This window comes from Thunnus albacares, chromosome 14, assembly GCF_914725855.1.
Source record: "Thunnus albacares chromosome 14, fThuAlb1.1, whole genome shotgun sequence".
Classification (NCBI taxonomy): Eukaryota; Metazoa; Chordata; class Actinopteri; order Scombriformes; family Scombridae; genus Thunnus; species Thunnus albacares.
In genome coordinates this window covers 17,724,155-17,747,520 of record NC_058119.1, presented here as the reverse complement: position 1 = coordinate 17,747,520, position 23,366 = coordinate 17,724,155, and the positions used below count along the sequence as shown (strand labels likewise).

At 39.2% G+C, this 23,366-nt stretch overlaps 1 protein-coding gene across 2 annotated transcripts in view; it reads right to left on the bottom strand.

The window, feature by feature from the left end:
* sh3pxd2ab (SH3 and PX domains 2Ab) overlaps nucleotides 1-22,932 on the bottom strand; it is a 50,867-nt gene extending 27,935 nt beyond the window's left edge. Inside the window, exons 1-6 of one of the 2 annotated variants that reach the window (XM_044373100.1) lie at nucleotides 20,928-22,932; nucleotides 16,290-16,370; nucleotides 11,234-11,309; nucleotides 10,236-10,312; nucleotides 9,295-9,386; nucleotides 2,122-2,153 (exon numbers count right to left, since the gene is read on the bottom strand). In XM_044373100.1, coding sequence (XP_044229035.1) covers nucleotides 2,122-2,153; nucleotides 9,295-9,386; nucleotides 10,236-10,312; nucleotides 11,234-11,309; nucleotides 16,290-16,370; nucleotides 20,928-20,999 — 430 coding nt within the window. In that variant the 5' untranslated portion in view covers nucleotides 21,000-22,932. The remainder of the gene's footprint in view (nucleotides 1-2,121; nucleotides 2,154-9,294; nucleotides 9,387-10,235; nucleotides 10,313-11,233; nucleotides 11,310-16,289; nucleotides 16,371-20,927) is intronic. The other variant, XM_044373101.1, reaches the window with a different exon arrangement.
* Nucleotides 22,933-23,366: the final 434 nt, after the last annotated feature.

Here is a 23,366-nt window from a genome sequence, read left to right as displayed (position 1 = left end):
GTCCCATAAGATTAAAATCTCTTTTTTGAGGGAAAAGCACACTCCCTCACTCTGTGCGCAACACTGAAATGGTTTCCACTTGCCACGTAAACCTCCTCTCCTCTCCATCTGCTTTTCACATGCACTACACCCCCGTGCGCTCTGTTTCTTTCTCTCTCCTACTCAATTTCTAACTGTCTTCTGCACATCTCACTTTCTCAACTGCACATTAAATACAGATTATGACTAATGCTCTAAAGATGATCAGACCCTCATGATCCAGAACATCCTAAAAAGTATGTGTTTATTTAGAAAAAAAACTAGTAAGCAGTGGCTGACCCTAAAAATTTTTTATGCATGCTAGTATTAAGTACTAAAAAGATGTTTCCTTTTAGGGTTTGGTTTTGGACAACTCCTTGCATGTACTGTCTTTCTTTGAACCTTATGTAGATAGTGGCCTGGCTATGACGCTGCGTCAATCATGTAGACTGCTTCAACCTCATAGCGCTCTTGAAGTGGAAGTCACAGTTGGAAGATTATAATAGAGATATGAGACAGAATCCTACTGAAAACATAAGACTGATGAAATTCTTTTCACTGGTCTCCATCATCTTGTGAAAAAAGACAAATCTCCAATTAAGAGCAATAATGACGGAGTTTGAGTGAGACAAAGAAGCAAGAGAGTCATGATGGTGATGATAATGATGACAACATTGTCATGAAGACAGAGATTATGATGAGACAAACAGTGATCAATCTCAGCTGTTCAGATACTCTAGGATTTCCTCTGCTTGCCAGGTAAACAGAGTTCCTCGTCGAACCTCTAACCGCTCGCAGTTTTGTGGGCAGGGGCTCAGTAAACTCTTATGGGAGACCAGCACCATGTAATTATGGAAACCATAAGATGCAGCTACAGCACAAATTCACCGCAGACTCAGTTCACTTTATCTGCTGTCCTGCTTTAAAAGAGAAAGATCAATCTTTCATCTGCATTAACCGCTAATGCCCAGCGTGCTACGGGCTACGGTGAAGGTTTGGAGATCAAGTATGGAGGGCTTGTACAGTATGTGCTCCATGTTGACTGTGGACAGTAAATTATCATAAGCACCAGACATTAAGCATGTAATTAGTGTTTTCATTGGTAGATTTGATCCCATTGAATAATGTATTGTAAGCATAAATGTGTACATCTTAAAAACTACATAGCTGATAACATAATTATAATCAAACCACTCAGAGTAAAACAGCTGAAACTGTGCATGCAAATGAGAAGGACTATACAGTATGACAAACTTTCCAGGCAGCTGATAGGAATATAACTGGAAACCAATCTAATATCTTGCACAGGCTGAATGTAGGCTACTTGACACACACACACAGCTGAAATAAGACAATTTTTCCATTTCACCATGTAGCTGGAATTCCCTCTTACGTAAAGCCTCGATACCATGGAACACATAATGAAATTAAGTTGGGGTCTTATTTCGTTTTGGTGGCAACTCCGGCACGGCCTTTCCTCAAAATAGGTCGCCCACAAAAAATTTACTTTCAGGTCACTTAATCGGACTTCATTGCCAAGCTATGTCATACGTAACTGTGGGATGGCCACAGCAACTTTGCATCTGATTGCAAGACTAACGTGTAATTTAGTAATGCATGTGGGTATTCTAAGACTGCATGCGTGCAAGTACACGCACACAGACACAAATACACAACACTTGCACAGCTGTTCACTAAACCCCTCTCATACTTTTCCTGCTGCCTCCTACGCCCGTATCCCCATGCTCAGCTGAGTCACTCAGTCTTTCTGTCTGCCTTGCATTCACACACACATACAAATAAATTAAACATACACACACACACACACACACACACAAAACACTCCAACAGCCAACGTTGGCAGGGCAAATTCAGAGCATAGAGGCACAAACAGGTGGTCCCCCCCACATAACATTGTTTTTTAACCATTTCATCATAATACAGAAGTCTGGGGTCAGGATGCGTGTTTGAAGAACAGAACCAACATGTTGTCATACGATGTATCATGTGAAAAGAGCAAAGACACAATAAAAATAGACAGAGCATAGGATAACTGTATCTCAGATTCTAACGACAGAGGTAAAACAAATTGAAGATTCTTACCTGATTTGCGTTTGCCAGTGCCGCCACAGTCTCTGAAAAAGAAGCAACACCAGAGAGGCATGGTCAGTATAAGTGTGTGTGTGTGTGTGTGTGTGTGTGTGTGTGTGTGTGTGTGTGTGTGTGTGTGTGTGTGTGTCTCTGCAAAAGAGGTCAGAGCATTAATACAGCTTGATCAATCCAGTACAGCTGAATCTCTGTCTGGGACCATCCAAATGCAGTTGGCACACAAGTACCAGCCAAACCCTCGTGGAGAATGCACGCAGAACTTGACCCGCCAGCAAGGGGAGGGAGGCAGGGTGGGATACAACATACAGTACGGGTGGGTGGAGGACCACAGTAAGTGTGTCAAGGACAGTAACAAAGGAAGTCACCAAATCTGTTAGTCCATGTACTGCCATGTGTGTATGAATATCTGTTAAAATTGTATTAGTAGTTGATAACAGTATCATATAACTTGGTAAGTCCCATTCATGTTTAGATGTGAGAGCATCTTTCTGTTCAAAAGCACTGAAGACTGAATGGATGAGCGTTAGTGTCAATGAAGCTGCTCTGTGCTTAGACATCCATCAGGATGTGACAAAGGTCACAAAACTTTGAGAACCACTGATTTAGAGGCAAACAAAACATTCATATTTGGTATGGACTGGAATGATGCTATAAATACATAAAAATTCATGCATTAAAGTGATGTCAGTTCAGTTTGAGGGCTCATGCTTCATTTACTGTAACGCAGGTACTTCACACAATTATGTTATCCAATTTGATTGAATAAGAAAGGCTTTTGGGCCTTTCTAAGAAACATCCTAATAAGAAAGGACGTTTCGGGCAAGATGCCCTTCTTCAGCTTGCGTTCTGGCAATTTACACATTGTGTAAATTGCTGTGTGCTGTCCTAGCCTTTCTTATACATTTTCACTACTTTAAGGTTTCAGCACCGTGCCTTATTATTATCAGTCGAGCGCATTGTATCATATTTTTCATATCCAATTCCATATACAATGGAAATGAATAAATATTTCAAAACTGACCTAAATATTTGAATCAGTATCTGTATGTACTGTATGTGTATATGGTTTGTAGCTTGATGTGCACTTTAGGAAGTGCTGGCTGACTGCAGGTCCTGGTTTAGTTAACTGAGCTGCAGATAGAGTACACAGAGGAGAAGCTGAGGTTTGACACAGATGGGAAAAGACACCTGGCTCTCTGGAGAGGCCAGCAGCAGGACTGGAGCCATGGCCAGTTATGGATATGAGTGCATGTTTGGATAAACCTTGTCCAACATTTGCCAGGTTATAGCCTTTTTGTCAACCCTTTCTGTTTCATTGATTCCAGTTTTTTTTAAAAATGAGAATTTTATCTATTTCTGCGATTGCTAAAGTAGATGATTTTACACTGGGGTACAAAAAAGCTGCTTCACATTTAGATCTTTCTTTTAAGATGACAGTAATTTGATGTAAAATGGCATGTTATCTGTGGATTTCATTAAACATTAACTCAATAATATTAGGATTTGAAACTATAAAATTGAGGTAAGACAGTATCTGTGAAGCATCATGAAGCGATTACCCTACTGTACTTCAAGCTAAGCAACACTTCTTGCTTAACCAACATTAAAACATTGTTTTACCAACTGTATTCCTTTGTTACTTTAGATGAAGTCATTTTTGGCAAAAGGCTTCTCTGTTTCCAGATGCATGAACAAATGAGACAGATCAGTTATGAGACTTTTCCAATCACACAAGTAATAGCATACAACTCAGTTCAGCTTCATTAAAAACACGAAATATATACTTACTTAATTTTGACAGCAAATTCAACTGTGAATACACTATTAAATTGGATTGTGACATAGTAAAAACAATGTTTATATTGGATCTTCAAGCAGTGGTCATGCTGTGGAAAAACAACTGCTATATGAATTTCATAACTTTCTATAATATATGATGGGCTGAAACAAAATAATGTTAAACACTTATGCTGAGCCAACATAAATAAGGTTACAGTCTATTAAAAAAATTAACACAGTCCAAGCAGATGATGCACAAAGTATCATTGTAAACAACTTGAATCGAAACAACTCACACATCATATAGGCTACTGTGTGAAGAGTTCACAGATTCTTCTTCTCATGGAAAGGCGAGCGAGATGATGGTGGAAGGATTTCTTTAGGTAATGTAGCATAAACTTAGGGATAAATTATCGTATGTTTACAGTCATTTTTCAGATACTATTCACATTGACATAACGTGTGAAACAGATTAATTGTAATACAGGTTAAACATTTCTGAAGTATTACTGCATATGATGCACTCTGTGTTTATTTTGCCAAAATCTGCTTGGGTGGAGATGAAACTGATGAAAGCACTATAGAGGGTTGGGGAGAAATGATGGGGATAAAGTAGATGCTTGACCTGCCCTGCTCGCTTATGACCCTTAGCACAGAACTGGAATAATATTCTTCTCAGGAGGAGATTGAGCACACAACTCTGGCTTTGTGCACCCGCCCCCCCAATCACCAGTAAAATCCAATAGATGTGAGGAAGGTAAAAAGAGAGAAAATATGTCTAAACATTATAAAATGTTGAAGACTTTGCTCCTGTGTTTTAGGGCTAAAGTTTAACCTTTAGTTAAATATGGAGTCAAAGAAGTTGTGAGATAGTCTTTACAATTCATACAGCTTTGATTTCATTGTGTACGCACCCACACCAGGAGATGCACACACACTGTACGCTGCAACGGCTGATTAAAAATCCAAGCCCATGAGAGTTCATCCTAAGCCTGAGTTGAGAATAACCATCTGTCTGCGCATAACTGCAGCTCACTCTTTGTAGGTGGGCCTATTAGAAATGGAATGTGTGAGATATTAGTCCTTTGCTCACATTTCTCAGCCAAGCCAGAGGACAAAAGTGTTTGCTCTGCTCCATGTCTACATTACACAGACACTCCTGCCTGAGGTTGACCTAAGATTAACCTCTGCAAGAGTAACCTCCAGCTCAAGGGTCAATGGGTCGACGTCATTGAGCAGGAAATCATTATGATAGAGCAGGGGTCTGGTTTGCAGACAGACAGGGTGCAGTAAGAACTTTAGTGTGTATATCCTTAAGAAAGGTAATGAAGCTGCTTACACACAAAAGCACACCCACACATTAGCACAGTAAACTCATGCATACTGGTCCACATCTCCAGCGAAGCTTGGTCATGATTTCACAGTGATGTCAGGGGAGAGGAATGTCAGTTTGATCACATATCAACCATTAATAACTTTCCTTGTGGGGAAATACTGATATGAAATTAATCTTAAGGCTGTAAAAGAAAATATTTTAAAACAATAAAACAAAGAAAATGCTTTACAACAACTATACTTATATAATTTATAATGCACAATTGTGTGCTTTTATTAATCATATTGTTCACAAAACCTTTGTCAAAAAAAATGTATGTGTCACATGCATATGTAAGGAGTCCACAGCAGCTGTACCACCATGTATGCACATCTGGAGAAAAACGTTATGACAAGTTTGGTACCAACAGCATGCTCATATGTTCTGAATCAAAGCTATAGAATAGCAAGAAAAGTTTTCTTTATTGATGCCCGTCATCTTGTCACAGCCAGCTTTCCGCAGATCTTTACAGATGGTCTTTAGTGAGCTACGGCTTTGAATACTAGATTCACTGTTTGTAATGAAGAGATTTAATTCTGACGAAAATGCATCTTGCATGATCAAATGTCACAGGAACACCTAAGTCCTTGACCCTTTTGGAGTAAGAACGATGGAATTTAGATCTCCAAAGTCAGACAGCAAGGAGGTTATTCCCTACATACTGGTTATATTTTTTATCTTCAGCTGCACAGTCTTTGCTGTTATGGTGTACTGGTTATGCTGGGATTGGAATGAGAATCATGTACCGTCAACTTTCAATACTTTGATGGCTGGAGTTGCTGAAAGGATCCTTGACATCACATTGCAATTGTTTCCCTTTCTTATAAGTCTACAGGGTGGGCAGCAGTTAACAAAGAATCCAGTAATGTGGGACATACAATATGAAAGTACTGTTGACAGTCTACCTCAGAGCACTTACATCCTTTTCATTTGAAATCAAAGCTTCAATGGGCAAGAAGCTGCTGCCTGGTACAAGGACTTAGCTCTATGCAGGTATTCATCAAAGCATCATTGTGAAATTGAGTCAAAACATAATTGAGCAATGTCCTTCTGCTGACTGAACGTACGCACAGGAAGTGCAGTCCACAAGGTACTGATTTAAGTTTAGTCAGTTCAATAGAGGTAAATATTCCTCTGTGGGTCGAGGTCTTCATCTAGATTTTTTAGATGCTGAATTTGTATACTCCCACTGGGCCCCATATGCAGAGACTCCTGAGTCCAGATGTAGATTTGGAGCTTAGTCTGTTAGACTGCAGTAAAGCTCAACCAACCAAGCTTCAGACTAATAAGAGGTTGAAATATAAATGCAAACAGTATATGATAAAATACATGGAAAGTTGAGAAACTTGAGATTTGGCTGTACGAGGAGTAAAATGATGTTTTAAACTGTGATGATGCTATGGAGATGGTGGATTTATGTGTATTTTTATTGGAATTATTCATACTCCTGTCTTTGCCCTTGATTAAAATTGAAATAAAATTTTAAAAAACTGCCCTTGACCAATGAACTGGCCTATAACTGGAGCTGGTCCCCGGGCGCTGTGCTGCAGCTGTTCCTAAATAGTTTAGATGTATCAAGTGTAGAGGACGAATTTCACCATGGGCATTAATAAAGTGTTACTTACTTTTTACCACTCACTAAAAATACAATACAAAGCAAAGTCACATTGCAGACAGGGCAATAAAAGATATTTTTCAGTGAACAAGCACTCCAACAAAACACCTTAAAGCAAACTAATGTCGAAATGATAAGCAATATACCCTCACCTTGTTACAAACAACACAAATTCCTAGTTTTAAATCTGCATAATTGTCAAACTAACACTGCAGTTATGAAAAAATGATAGATGACTAAAGCTTTTATTTTAATTTTAGATCTGGCCGGTGGCATCCATTATCATAAAGGAAATTTAAGCTCCATAATTTAACATTCTCTGCATGTACTCGATCATAAACTGTGACTGGAAGTGCTGATTAGGACCCCAGGATGTAAGATGAATTGTAAGTATATGAAAAACAAACTGCTATTATCACAAATGCATTACAATGACTATTTTTCTTAATTTGTCTCTAACTTTCCTCACAAGTTCCTTTTTGTTGCGTTCAGCATCTAAACCTCTGAAACAACTTCAAAAGGGTACAGCGTTATCTGAATGAGCTGTTCATTACTTGTCTGTTACTGGAAGTTAGCATCACTTTGAACAGAATAAGTTTAAAATCATTCACTGTAGCAATGGTCAAATTACTGAGCACATATTAAAGTAATTTCAGTTGACTTCAAACAATCAGGTGTCAGAGAACTACTTAATTACACTCTTTTGATACCAGTGTTTCAATTTTAAGATTACAAATGAAGACATTCTTCCATCTCATCACACTACCCTCTAGCTGAGAACTTTCCACATTGTATAGATAAAAGACGTACAGTTCTATGAACAGTATATTTATTATGCTATGCACTATTCACCAATATAAATCATTTATAAATATAAATCTAAAAAGGCAGATCAAGACATTAAAATGAGAGTTAGATATGTTTTTTGCTAATGACTATTTGTGTGTCTGTCTTCACCATTATTATGATAAATCAGCTGTTTATCCTCATATCAGTGTGATGTGAAACTTCTTTCATTCACCGGAAGGGGAAAGAAACATCTTACATATTTCAAGCTTACTATATGGCTCCCTCTTGTGACGGAGCAACATAACATCCTTTTATTTTTGCATTTTTTAAATCTGTGCAGGGACATCTGTTGACCATTAGATGGCAGAAGTAGACGAGGGCTCAGACAATAATAGTGCCTTTCTGCTGGTGCTAATAGTGACTACTGGCAGGGACAACAGTAAAATGAGTCTTAATCATGTTTCATGTCGAAGAAAATGTCACCGATTGTATCACTGCATCTCTTATTATTTAAGCTGTTTTCCAATTATTTCCAATCATTCCTTACTTTGCATAGAATATGATGAAAAAGCTCTCCACTACAGGGAAAATACAACTTATAAACAGTCACTTTCCCAACCAATTTTAACAGATTGTCAAATGCTTCATACAGGGAACAGTTAATGACTGTCAGTAAATGTTTCTTCATCCACCTCGCTCATCGTCATTTTATGGCATCACAAGATAACCTTTTCTGTGATCTCGAGAACTCGTGACACAAAATAACATCAATAAAGTCACTCTAAAACAGTCCAGAACAGATCCTGCAGTAAAGAACTGAGCATTTGGGTGGCTTTTAGACCCCCACATCTCTATTTAAGCTGCACTGGACTGTTTCAGAGACAAGAGGAGGGCCTCACTTTGAAGTGGGATTAACATGTTAGAGGTGGTGGGCCTGGTGGTAGTGGAGAGACCACTCAAGAGGTTATTCTACCACTTTTTTCTCATAGAATGTGTTGGGACAGTGTATCTGCTATATTCAGGGTTTGATGAGTTTAAATTCACATAGGCTTATTAGTAAGAAAACAATAATTCTGACATACTGGTCAGTAAAATAGCAACTTTTAACAAACCTACATTGAACATAAATCAAAGGGATAGAATACAACTTAGACAAAAGTAAACTTGCACCCATTCAAAAGAGCAAGTCTGTAATTACTCCCACTCTGACTTTGATCTGAGTATGACAAATGACTAGGCTGAGAGCCTCGTCTGCCCTGAGACTTGAACTCAGCCGCACTCTCGTGACACCACTGATCCTTACGCATTTGTTCTGGGATCAGGTGTCACGTCCCAGAAATCATTATTAATAAAACACAGTGCCTCTCGACCAACATCAATCAATCATCTCTGAGACACGGTAAAGCCTCTGGATCAAGATGGGTCAGCAGGGGTGAAAGGCATGAACCACAGCTGCTGAACCCACACAAACACACACACAGTCTACTGCTGTGGCCGGTGCTTACAACCCACCAGAGGGGAAAGCTTGGTATCTAACAGTTCATGTAACAGAGATGATGTTAATGCTCAGTGATAGCTTATAATTTATAAAGTAAAAAGCGATAGTTACTCTGTGGGAGGGTTGAGGTCCTCTGCCTTGGTCTCAAAGAACTTAAGAACTTCCTCACTTTGGGAAATGTGGGAGGGAAGCTTCATCAGAGCCTGCAACAAAGGCACAAAATATTTACTGTAGAAGGTCACCTATGTTTTCAAAAGGGCTGTATGGTTTAAAAGGCAATGAGTAACAAGCTGATAACACTTTGTCATTGTACAGTCAGACAGATGAGAAGACCAGGCGGAGATGTGGAGGGTGTGGAGGGGAAGGAAGAAGGTTCTGAGCCCAGAGTGAGGGTTAAAACAAAGGAAAACACACAGGGGTGATATAAAATAACAACCGTCTGTCTCAGCTGCATAAAGTATTCAAAATTCAAAATGACATGCTTGAGCCCACTGCACATGAATCAAAAATCAATCCATATAGAAACAATATTAATAGGAGATCCTGCCTTCTGGTGAGACAGGCTTGTCTTTAAGTGCCCTGCCTTCACAGCAAATCTAGTTTAGATCGTCTAAATGAAAACTGCTGCCACACTTGGCAACACACCTGCCCCACATTCCTTTCTCTGACATAATGAATGTAAGGGGGTCAGGTAGCCATCTGCACACTGCGCTTTAAGTCTGCTGATTCATTCTTGCTTTCTGGATTATGCTTTACCCCCTGTGCCCCCATTTCCCTCGTTTCCTTTATAGGCTGCCTATTTACATTGGTGACAGGAAATGACCAGTGCAGATAGAGCAGTTGCTTTCCTGTTGAGGCTGGTGGGGGAGATAAATGCTGAGGCCTGGCTTGAAAATGTGGCAAATATGCACAGGGAGAAGAGCACTGACACTGATAAAACACTCTTCCAACCAACAATATGTGGTCAACATTTACTGTCCTAAAAGACCAACCACACATACACACAGAGAGATTAGACTATTACATTATGAGACATACAATCGTTGTCTTACTTTGCAGTAGTTATCCAAGTGCTTCAGTCTTCTGACAGCTACATCCCTTATGTGACTTCTGCGAAACAGGACCTTTCCTGGGGGAAAAACAAAGCACTGTCAGTTATGTGTGTGTCAGTCAGTTAAATGAATCTGCAAAAATATAATAGGAAAAAAAAATAGAACAATACAGACTTTAGATAATCTAACATACTCACATAAGGTCTGTTATTTGGTCTGCTAATGTTTACACCACAAAGGGTGCAGCTTTACCAAATAATTAATTAATATTTTGTCAGTATGATTTCCAGCAGTAGAAAGTAAGGCGTTTCTCTGTATTTTATGGAGCTCACTGTCATCATTACCCATGATATACTCAAGACAAAGCAGCAAACAATGAATACATGTTTTGAATATTTAACAATAGAAGCTTGATTCTAAACAGAAGAACTCCAAAAGTTTTTTTTAGGTCATGCATTAATGAAAGTGGTTGTAAAAAGTTACATAAAGTTACTACTAATCCTCACTCTATTAGCTTTAGGACACCGACTGCCAATATCAGTGTCTAAACACTAAACAGTGAAAAAGTGCGTGCTGCTTGTTGTGTGTAAGGGAATTCAGTTCACCCCATGGTGGGCTTACAGAGAGATCAAAACAGCACTAACCAGACTTGAACAGTACAGCTTGTCTAACAAAGGATCTCTTCACTGCCCTCCTCTGCTCTGACCCACAATGAGTTTATCAGATTAGACAAATCCCTCTCTGCTAGCCTCCTACCTACATGGCAGACAACAAATTGATTTTGCTTGAGTGGAATATGGCAGTTAATAAAACAATGCAACGTGGTAGGTCATGCTACGGAGCTTGCAGGAGTAACAAACATTGGTTGTGCATGAAAATATCTGAAGGCCTTACTTTTACTTGTACTTACAGGACTTGAATACCGCAGCAACTTAGATAAAATTAAAATTGATGTGACTGTGTAATGCAGGTTCTGATGTACTGTGTGTGTTTATCACCTGGCAAAAAAGGAATAATCCTCTTTTTAGGGTCCTTCTGGCCTCCGTCAATTGGAAATTTGTCGAGGATTCGCATCTGAAAAAGAAGAGGAAAGATTAAACAGTGCCTCAAACATGAGTTGTGTAGCAAAAATGTCAAAAAGCATACTCTTTTTTGCCAATCTAATACTTCAAGCAATTCAGTAAGAAAAAGATAAAAGCCAAAATAAATGGCAAGCGATCATTATCATCTGACCATTAGAGGTTTGACATGACAGGAACTGTCTTTTATCTACCACAAGTTTATCAGTGAAAGTTCAAGTGAAGGAAGCTGAGATGAGAATAGAGACAAAACGAGGTTGCAAATCCTCCAGACACAGACAACCTCCTTGTTACGGTACATGAGTTCAATATGGGGTGTAATTACATATCGTCTGAAAAGCTACTGTGTCGTGCGACTACAAACAGAGTCACTTTGATCTCTTGGGCAGCAGACAAGGTTACATCACCCACACTTATCTGGAAAAACCTCAAAAGCAAGTTCCACTTAAAGAGCTTAAAAAGCCATCAAAGTAGATAATTAACACTTTGATGTGAGCAAAAATTACACTTGATATATCTGTCTATGATCGACCTACTGAGAGATATAGGGTTAAACCAAAAAAATAAACAGAACGCATGCTGTGTGAAGTCCTTTATGATGACAGCATGCAACTATTTTCTTCCAAGTGTAGCAGTTTGTAATTGTTTCAGCATGTGTCTGTTCAGATACATGTATACAGTATGCATGCATCTGTCCCATGTGTACAAGGAACATGTGTTCTGTTGTATATGATGTATGAGCATGTTTAGTTGCGTGCTGAAAAAGCATGAATTGCAAATGTGTTAAGTATGTGTCTGTATGTGTTTGTATCACGGACAAGAGTTTTTAGTTTCCTCTTTGAATAAATCAAAGCAATACCATGAACACATATGAGAGCTTCCTACAGTAACAGCAAGCTCAAAATACAGACGTGGCCCCGTTCTGCTTTGCCTTGTTCCAGATGTGCTCGGTTAAACAGCAAAGGCTGTGAGCGTCAAGCTTAAGCACACTCAACTGGGAGGAGGAGACCGGGAGACTAGTCTCGGTCTAGACCGAGCCAAAAAGAACCAGGTGGACAAACAGAACCCAGCTTGGAGGGTAAAGTTGGATCCACTCTGTCTGGGCCTGTAGGAGTTGTTTGTAGGACTTCTCGAGTAAGAGGTGGTTTGGTTTCTCTTCTTGTGGTTCTTTCTTTTTTGTACTCATCTGCTGCCTCTGCTAAATCTCTACATTTCTCTCAGGGCATGGCATTTCCCCCCTGCTCTGAAATATAGACAGCTAACGAGAAATGTTTTCCTTTGAGGAGGACAGTCATTGTTATTGTGCTTTAAGGGCAAAGTAAAATGTTGAGTTTTAAGAACAGTTCTGGTTAACCACACCTGTCTGAATAGGCAGAAATGCACATAAACAGTAATATTTCTGATTTTACTAAGATTAGAGTTTTTTTCTTCTTACACAGAAAAGTCAAGACATCAAATATGTATATAAACCAGACTGTTTTTCTTTTGGACACTATAGCAATAACATAATTTTACAGCAAGAGCTATAATTTCAACAAAAAAAAAAATCACAGTTTTTCTAACACTGGCAATTTTATTGTTTGTCTTACACACTGAGCTGCACACTCATCAGCTCACCAGCTGGATGTAGCAGTATACTCCCTCTAAGATGGGAGTGTTCACTCAATACCTTTGGAAACAACCACGGGTGACACAGAGACCTAACATCCAGAAGCGATGATGACATCATCCCCCGGGACCTGCCTGGATACACTCACAGCTTTACAGGACAGGTGTGAAAGGCGTTTCTATGGCAACAGCTGAACAACTTGGAACGAAACTCCCAGGGAAAACATTTCTCACATTTCATATACCTTTAATTCAGAGGCTTCGGGGACTTGGCCCACAGATGCTGTAACTACACTACAGTATATTGCTTTCCTAAACTCTGCACAGGATAATTCAGCGTACTAAGCTGCAGTGTCAGCCAAGTGTTCCCACTGGGAAAAATGAACATGTCGATGTAGCAACAGGTGCTATGATGTAATCACTACTACCCTCTCTTTTTCTACATACTTAATAATGAGTGTTGTGAATAAATGCCAGAGGAAGAAACACTCAATCGTCAAGTATACCTCTATTTTGGCATTATGACATTGTGAACACGAATTATGGTGACAAGAAAAAACCCAAACAGCTTCTGTATACTGTAATAATCATTTAAAATGTAATTGCGCTCACAGGGATGGGAAGGAAGGAACAGACAAAGAGACACTACACTGTGCAACAGACAAAGAAACTGTTCTGAGAGGAATCTCTGACAGAAGGAATTTGGAGGAATGTTTGAGTGGGACAACGATCTGATTCCATCTCTGGGTTTTGTTTTGACATCTGCTTGACAGTTGTTTACAGCAGAGCTATTGTAGTGCAACAACCCTCTTGGTCAGAAACTGTTTCACTCACTTACGTGGAGAGAATCACAAATTATTGTGCATGTTTTTACCGCAAATGCATCCTGTCCTTATTATCAGAAACAAGTGAAATCAAGTGATATAAATTCATATTTTGTGCCTCTACTGGTACTCAACAGTTGCTGCAACATTAAAAATTATCATTATAAAGTCTCATCAAATCTTTGGGCTATTGAACTTCAGTTTACTCTCAGGCATTAGTTTGTCTATGTTATATGTCTGCAAAAAAGCCCATGTTTGACAACAGTTTTTGAGGAAAATAACCACGATATACACTCAGCGTGTGTCAGGAAAGTAGGCCAGACAAATTACAATGCGGACGGGGTAGAACTGACCCTGGTCCAATTCCCAAATCCAAAAATAATGACGACTAAGAGATTTTTGGAGACATTTCTGTCCAAAAGGGAAAACCAGGCCAGCTTGCACACTCCACAATCCCCCCTGAGGAATGCTGCGACCCATGTGCTCTGTTCTCTGTGGTTGAAGGGTGTGGAGGGGAGAGACCTCACTCCCTTCTATCTGACGGTAAACTCTGTCTGACACAGTGACCAATTCTGCTCACGTCAAACATGTGCGGGTGAAAAACATTCCCTTTGACACCAGAAACAGCACTTGGTGGAATTCAGGCTCAGCATTATGTTAACATGAAAACAAATGGATCTAAAACTGGGAATCAATGTGCTTCACTCTGCCCAAGCATTACAAAGACCACACCTCACTTAAGGTCAGCAGAAAAGAAGAGAGGAGAAGAATCAGATAAAAAAGGAGATGGGCTCCTCATAATTTATGATAATTGCTTCCCAGAGGAGTAGTTATGAGTTATGTAGAGTGCACCAGAGAGGTTTGAAACATTAGCAGTGAGTGCACTTTTGGATATCCATTTGGCAATGAAAATGGATATTTCATCTTTAAAAGTCAAACAGCAAGGCAGCCTGTTGTTGATGAGGAGTTTTATATGACCAACTATACAGTGCTGACTGATGTTAGACATAATATGAATTATCGGTCACTGCTTAAAGGCATTGTTCTGTGACCTCACTTAGCTTTTCATTCTGAATTAATTGTTATCAGATGAGATCATGGTCACATTTGTTGGGCTCAGGGTGTCAAATGCATTTTTTCTCAATCAGCTTCTAGTGAACATAAAACAAGCTATTGTGCTACAAAGACAGAGAACTGTGCAGAGCTTGGAAATATTGTAGGTGTCAGCTGGCAGGCACACAAGCAAAAGCTCAGTTTCTGCTTTGAGAAAAGACAAATATTTAAATACATCACCACAAAATGGGAAACTCAAGGCACTAGAAAAGCGAGTCAGTAAACCACCATTGCACACCATTATAGAAGTCATATAAAAACAAGGGAAACATGCCCCAGTGAAATAACTGTCTTATCTAAACTTCCAAGCGAATGTATCTTTCTTTCAGTGGCAACCCCCAACCCTTTCCTGATCACAACTTCCTACTAATTTCATCCAGTGCATTCTGGGATTGGACCATGCATTTCCTAAACTACATCCTCCTTCTGTCGGAAGCTTGCTGCAAATCTCACTGGTTGATTTCGTTTCCAAAAAAAAATAAAAATGTATGTAATTATTCAGTATTTCTAAAAATTGGATATTTTGAAGAACATACTGACTACTTTCCTGTAAGGACAAATAAAACACACCATCTCCACCCATTTCTCATGGACAGCTGCAGTCTGCTGTTCTCAAACACACCCCGGCAGCAGGGATCTATGGACAAGACTAATGTTTACAGAGACAGGAGAGAAGCTCTGTTTCCATCGAACAGACCAGGGCAGAATTTTCCTGGCTATTAGCAAGAGACCAGAGAACAAAGGGTTTCCTCTGCTGCCTTCGACAGAGCCAGCCCACCAGAGCCACACGCTGCAGAGTGCAGTCTGGCTAAAAGGGTTATCAGAGAAGAGACAAGAAAAATGCTTGATAAGGTAAACAGTAACTTAGGTTTAAACCCCTCATATTGATACTTAGGCTACTTAAATGTTTGGATTTGTTAGCTTTTCCAACAACCACGCAATAATAAAGACTATTTAGTCCTGTGTAGTTGAAATGTAAACTTGAGTCTGTGTTAGTAAATGCAGAAATTTCACTGAAGGCAATAAGATCCCCCAGAACTTAAGACTGTAATGGCCCCATGCTGCATTCTGCATTCTGACTGAGGTTGTGTTCTCTTCCTGCTTCTTCACTTGAATGAATATGATGCATCTGCTGACTGGATTTCCCCCATTTCCCTGTTTCCAAGCAGGCTCCAGTAGTCTTAAATGAGACCTTTCACTAAGCATACTGCCTTCCATCAGCTGAACAGAAAGTCGTGACCAAAAGGTCAAACTGACCGCAGAGTTTAATGTGGCTGGTTGGCAACATGAACAAAATATATTCAAGCCATTCTCAACACACAATTAAATTAAAACTTAATTGCTTTTGAGAGACCTCCCATGTAAATGTGAATTAAAGCTGCTCATGTATTTGTGTAGAAGTGTTAAGTTATTTTGCCAGTGAAACATACCTGTAGGTCAAAGAATTTGCTGTATCTCCTGTAGATGATATGAGAAGTGGAGTCTGAGTATGTCACGTTGATAAGGTACACCTATTGAGAAAAGCACAAACAAGAAGCCCATTAAAAACAAAGTCACTTTGTCAAAGACACCACAGCATCGCTTTAGCTCGACTCACCCTAATGACACAAAGTGCATTCCCTCCTGCCTTAACTTCAAGAGGTCGTCAAAGGTCAAATAAACTCATTAAGTTCGTCTGTTTCAGTCACACATTGGAAAGCCATCAGGGGTCATCGAGAGGGCCAATGGATTTCAAGCGTTATGTCATTTTTTTAAAAACATTTATAATGAATTACATTTGTAACGTGACTGATTTCAGTGATTAAAAATACTACTACTTACTAAGTATGTGTGAATTTTACTAATAACTCTATAGTATTATAATAGCGAGAGGTTGTGAGACTCTCATTTCACATGATTTGCTCTTATGAAATGCATTTTAGTTCCTTGTATACTCCTCAACATCACAACTTTGAATTTCATTTTTTATAACGTCCAGCTGAGTCCGCTGCCTGAGGACACAAATGATGCTCCTATTGTGTCAATGACTTCATGCACTTACATTTGTCACCAGGAGTAATGACATGGAAGAAGTGTTTACTCATACAGAAGCTGAAATGGGAATATCATTTCCTTGGCAGACATCAGTCATTTCAGAACAAAACACTGTTGCCGGACATTTTCCCAAAATAAATTCTCTATTTGCCTCAACAATAAAGAGCCCACAAACAATTGTGTACGCCCTGAGGTTCGGAAACAGATGGCTGAACCTAATGCATTTCCATCTAAGTGCATGGCATTGAGTGTTTACAAAAGCTGCATTTACACATATGGTGGCAATCCGCAAGGACATCAGTTACCAGTTTGAAATGCAGTCTTCATTGGGCACACATTTTATTACAGAAAGAGTGTGCAGTGGGGCAGAACAAGTTCTCTAGCAGTTCACTAATTAGATACAGACACAGCATGACCAAACACTGAATTTAGGCAACAGCATGGCTAAAGGTGAGGGTGTGTGAGGCCAAGCTACACCCCAAAAGAACCATGAACCATGTTTATGTCTGAACATGACAAGAATACTTGAATAAACATATTACCGTGAGTTCATTAGTGTATAATTATAAAGTAATGCAACCAATAGTAGTAACATCAGGAATTGATTATGATGGTTGCAACCAACATTACTGATACCTCATGGGCCTACTGTAAAAGGATTACAGTCTTTATAGCGGATTCAAAACAAGTTAACAGCACAAATTAATGCATATTTAAGACTCTGTGTGGGCTCATCTGCCCTAAATTACCACGACTGGTGGTCAAATATAGCTGACAGGCACACTTTTATTCTAATTACTAGAGTCTGTATTTAACAAGGAGTTAATGCAGTATATTGCACGCACTAAAGACTTGCCTTTGAATCCCACTCTGGCAGTGTGTGTAAACAAGGATTAGTTGCCATGCACTCTCTGGCTCCAGTGCCATGAGTCCCTGGAAGGAAGTCACACTTGAACCGTGGGGACAAAAGACAAAGGGTTGCTTCTTTCCTCTCTCAAACCGGATAAGCATTTTCAGTTGCTTAGCTCATAGATAATGAGATTTTATTTTTTTCTTCCTCTTCTTCCCTCGTGGGGACTTCCCAGTCACTACCCTCACTTCCAGCTTCCATCCCAAGGGAAAGTCTGTGCCCGACACTTAGTGGCTTTGGGGAGCTCCACTCAGCAGGAGATGGATGATGCAATTGATCCTAACTCTCAGGTTGATTAATCCAATTGTAACTGATGGACTAATTGATTTTTGCAGTCCCGCTGAGACATGTCTCGTGGCTCATTGGATTTGATTACTCAAGTCAGTAAGATGACACCAAGATCAGACCATGCAGTCAAACTAGACTTAAGAGTCTACAGTCATTCTAGCGGCTCTGTGAGGCTGTACTACGCACAGCAGTACTTTGTGCTAAATGCTATGGTCAGAATGCCAACATTCTGGTGTTTGGCAGACATAATATGCACAACATCTTACTTTAACCAACAACTAAGTGGTGAACGTCGTAAACATCTTCCACAGAGATTAAGAACACAGAGCCCAACACTACTGTTTGCCAGCAAAACAGATCAATTATGTATCTGCCGGCAAACTGGACTATACCTCACAAGTCTTTGAGACTTTTTCTCTGAAAAATGATAGTGATGCAAGGCCAGCCTGAATCAGCAGCCTTCAACCATGTATTTATTCCTCACAAGTCACTGTACAAAAGCACCCACCATGGTATTAAAATCAAGGGCTCTAACCAGGCCATTAGACGCATGTACTGCAGCAAATGTAGTGTAACTAAGGGATGTTTCTCTCTTGGAATACAGGACATTTTAACCCATTACTTTCACTGATTGTGCAGTTTATCATTTAGTATCTTATTTTCTGTCTTTACGTCTTTATGCCAAGCTATGTTAGCAGTCTCCTGGCTTTGAAAGCAAGAACATTAATAAGTCTATTTCCCAAACTGTTAAACTACTGCTTTAACTATATTCATGATCGAAAAGTCCCCAAAAGAGTGTCAAACATCATCAATCTAAAGACCTGACATTTCTATGCTACATATCGGTAGGATGTGTAGCACAGAAACATCACAACAATGAATGTTTGGCAGTCATGGACTTACAGTGAGTGACATGTGCATACAAGCATACTCTTCCTCGAACGGATGGAAAGAAACTGTCCGTATGATTGCTTCCTGCTAAATGGTGACAATGACGTTTATCTCCAAAGCATCAAGGACCATGATGGAAGCAAAAACCTCTTTAATGGTCATCTGATTAAGTATGCAAGTCCCATTAGATGGGCTGGGAGCAAGTATTTTATTTCAGTTCAGGTACAGAAGTCAAACTCATATCCCCCTTACTGTGGTGGTGGGGGGCTTCCTCTTGTCTGGCTACACAGCTGTGGTCATATATAAGATGTCTCAGTCCATTACTATTGTTCCCATTGATGATGTTTACAAGGGGATGTGTTAACCCAAAGCAAGACTCACTCTTGTTTCTCATAAGATGCTGAGATGGTACATTCTTCCCACAACCCTTCCCACAAAATAGACAAATATGCCTATTGGTACACAGATTCTTTCCAGCTAACATGCATGTTATGTGGAACAGAATACATGACCTTAATCTGAAATGCGGTACCTTGAAGAAATGGCTTTGACGGTACCAAACTGTAACTTGCAGATGGTAATAGAGCTTTTTGGCACTTTGCTTCCTCCTCTTGCTTTTAGTTTTGTAAGTGCAAGCATGACCTCGTACATTCTCTCTTAAGAAAGGGTGTGAACTGTTTTTCTACAACTGCTCTTCTGCAGCTTTTTTATTAGGCATCAGCACAGTCCAACCTTTTTTCTTTTTTTTTGCATCTTCATGCCATTTTTGTGGTCAGACAGTCAGCCAGACACAAATGTAGGGAGTTGGAGAACCTTGTACCCTGGTACATAGTAGTTTCTGTACAACATTTGATGAAGATCACAGACAGTAACGATGTAGGAATGTCTGTGGACTTTTCTCTTTAATGGTGATATGTGGGGGACTGTTGTGTATTACATATTTAAATGGTTGCTGTCAGTTTGGTGTTGTGTAAGTGTTGTGACAAGGCTGGGTATTGATTTGCAATACTTTTGACTACGGACTGAATCATGTGTCCTCATTAAATACTGTAGTCTCAACAAGACTTTGGGTGTTTCAAAACCTATGGTTGGTTTGCTCTGTTGTGAATCAGTGATTAAGTTGGTAAACTTGTTGTGTTAACATCAAAATGCTAACATGTTGATCTTTAGAAGGTTTTGTGTTAAGGGCTGAAATGAATAGTTAATTAGTCTTATGACAGAAAATTAATCTGCAACTATTGTTCCGGTCATTTTTCAAGCAAAAAATCCAAAAATTAGCAAATTCCAGTTTCTCAAATGTGAGGATTTGCTGGTCTTATGATGGTAAATTAAACCTCTTGTGTGAGTTGACTGGACAAAACAAGCAATTTGAATACTGTGATCTGGGAAATTATCATGGAAACTCTTTATTATACAGATAAATCAATGGTGAAAATAAGTTGGTGCAGCCCTAATGTATACCAAATTCACCATCTTGGACAAAACACAAAATACAGCTGAGGCTGATGAATGTCATTAGTTATGCAAATATGCTGTCAAGCAAAGCAAAGTATTGGACAAATCCACACTTAAACCTAATAATGGCACTGGAAGAAAAATCAGACATTCACCAACGTTGTTACAATTAATGCTGAAGGGACATAAATCTGTGTATCAAACGCCATGGCAATCCATTATACTAACATTACACCAAAAAACTCAGTGAACCTCAGTGGCGCTAGAGAGGAAAATCACAGGATTAAGTCAGGGGACAACAATAGTTACTGCAGTTCACCCTGAACCAAAGTGGTGAAACGACCAACAGACCAACATTGTCATCCATAGAGCAAATACAGGCAAAGAAAACTGCAGCAATGATTTGCAATGTGGAGCCTACATTTATATACTTAATAGCTACTTGAACAACATGATGGCAGAAACGCAGAACTAAGAGGCAATAACTTACATAGTGTTTGGAGGGATTTCTCCTCTTCTGAACATCCACAACATTGACGTCCAGGACTGTGCGGAGCTGCATCTTGACAGATCAAGAAGAAGGATTTTCACCAAGAAATACTCTTAATGCTACAAAAGAGGATGTTCGTCCATGAAAACGATATTAAGTATCAAAAACCATAAGGGAAGTCATTGTCTTGTGAGGACACTACGACGAAAGCAAAGTTTGTAGAGAGAGATGGGAGGGGGAAAAAAAGACTCCGCAGTCAGGTTTTGCGTGCGTCCATGATAAGATGGTGTCAGGCGGTCTCGGGGTTTCTGAACTCCCTGTGAAACATGACAACGCAATAAAACTGAGGTTTTAATCAGTCTTCTCCTCCCTCAAGAGGGGCTGGACTGCGGCAGCAAAGTATAAGGACAGGAAGGCAAGTCAGTATGTGCGGGGCGGTCCCGCTTCAGCTGGCCGGACACTCTTAAGGACCTTTTAAAAGAGTGAAGTCAGACTGTTTAGGACATGAAAACTATGGAGAGTTTAGAGATAAGTGTGGACAGGCTACACGAGAAAGATCACACTTTCCTGTGCATAAACACTGGATGGAACAGATAATATATTGCTGCCTTCAATGTCCCTGTGAATTTTCTATACAGGCCAACAAACTTTTCTTGTGGGTTACTTTCATTCAGAAAATTTAGATGCACAGCTGCGGATGGGAAATCATAAGCACTGATGCTTGAAATTTTAATAGCCTACGTATTTTATTTTATTTTTTACAATAAATACCAATTAGCCCACTGTGTGTAGATGTTATCTTTTTAACTTAAAGAAATGTAGCTTAGATCTTAATACGGATGCACAAAATGCGTTACCTACAGCTTTATAGAAACATACCATTTGTTTACTCGGCTGACAATCACATAACATAATTTACAGTCTACTTTGACGTTAATTTCAAAGTGACATTAGGAATTCCGACTGCACTTAAACACAGCATGTGTTGAATCTGCTCACACAGTGAAAAAGGTAAAAAAGACAATAACAGTCAGCATCTGTCCACATGGGGGCGCTACACAACACAATAATTCGCCTCTACTTTTTTCAAATGTAAAAATGGGACTAGCAGTGGTGCACTTGAAGGCTTATTTCAGTGGTTCTCAAAGTGGGGCCCGGGGACCCCAAGGGGTCGTTGAGAGGGTTCCAGGAGGTCCCCAGCAAAAAAGGGGAATCATTTATATTGACTATAATTGTGTGACTATTTTGGTCATGGGTTTCATACACTTTCTGCAATAAAACATCTAAACGCAAAAATCTTATCAGATTGGGGACTCGGGGACAAAATCTTATCAAACGGGGGACCATGGTCTAATTTGTGCCCTTGACATAAAAATGTTTGAGAACCATTGGTTTATTTTGTGCTCTGCAGTGATGGAAGTAAAGTTAATTTCCTTAAATACTTTACTTAAGCAAAATTCTGAGGTACTTGTGTTTTATTGAGTATTTCATGCCACTTTAGACTTCTACTCAGAGGGAATGTTTTACCCCACTATGTTTATTTGACAGTTATAGTTATTAGTAGCTGAATCAGGCTTTACACTCTGCGATCATCATGTAAACAATATATAAAGTAGTTTAAATAAGCGCCAACTCGACCAGCTAAACACCAAAATGCTGCTTATGTGTTAGTATCTGTACATCTGTAAAATAATCCAACAGTATAATATACTGTAATGATGATATCATGATATAACACTCTGCTAATAAATCAACTTTAAATTAAGTGTCTATTGTAGCTGTGGCCTTTTTTAAATAAGGCTATAATGGAGTACTTTCATATGGTATCACTTACTTAAGGATCTGAATACTTCTCTGAACTTGGATTTTAATGTGTTCAGTGTCAAATTATTTACTGAGTTAAGATGAGATGTTAAAGATGAGACACCAAAACTAAAAAAATAGTTTTCAATTTTACAATGACTTAATGCAACCTCGATTTATAGTGAGCTATATAGCATCTTTTATGACACATGAATATTGTTTTATCTTGGATAGTGTAGGCCTATTGATATTTGTAACCTTGCAGGCGTGCCTACTTTTGCTGTGAAATATGGAACAAAATCCTGACTACACCTAGTAATAATCATAATCCTCTACAATTTAACAATGATGTATGTATGTATGAAATATGTAGGCCTATATCTGTGATACAGCAATACTATACTATACAATAAATAAATATTTCCCGAATTTGAACCTCTTACTTTTACCCCTTATCTTGAAATAAGATTTCAGTGGCATGAGACAACTTAAAGTAACTTTAACAAGAGTCTTAATGATGATAGGGTGATATTGGGGAGAGCAGGGGTGATGTTTTTGTTAACTTCATTTCTAATATTTTGCCCCTCTCATGTACTTTAATGGAGTGGACAAAATATTATGAACACTTTTCAATAT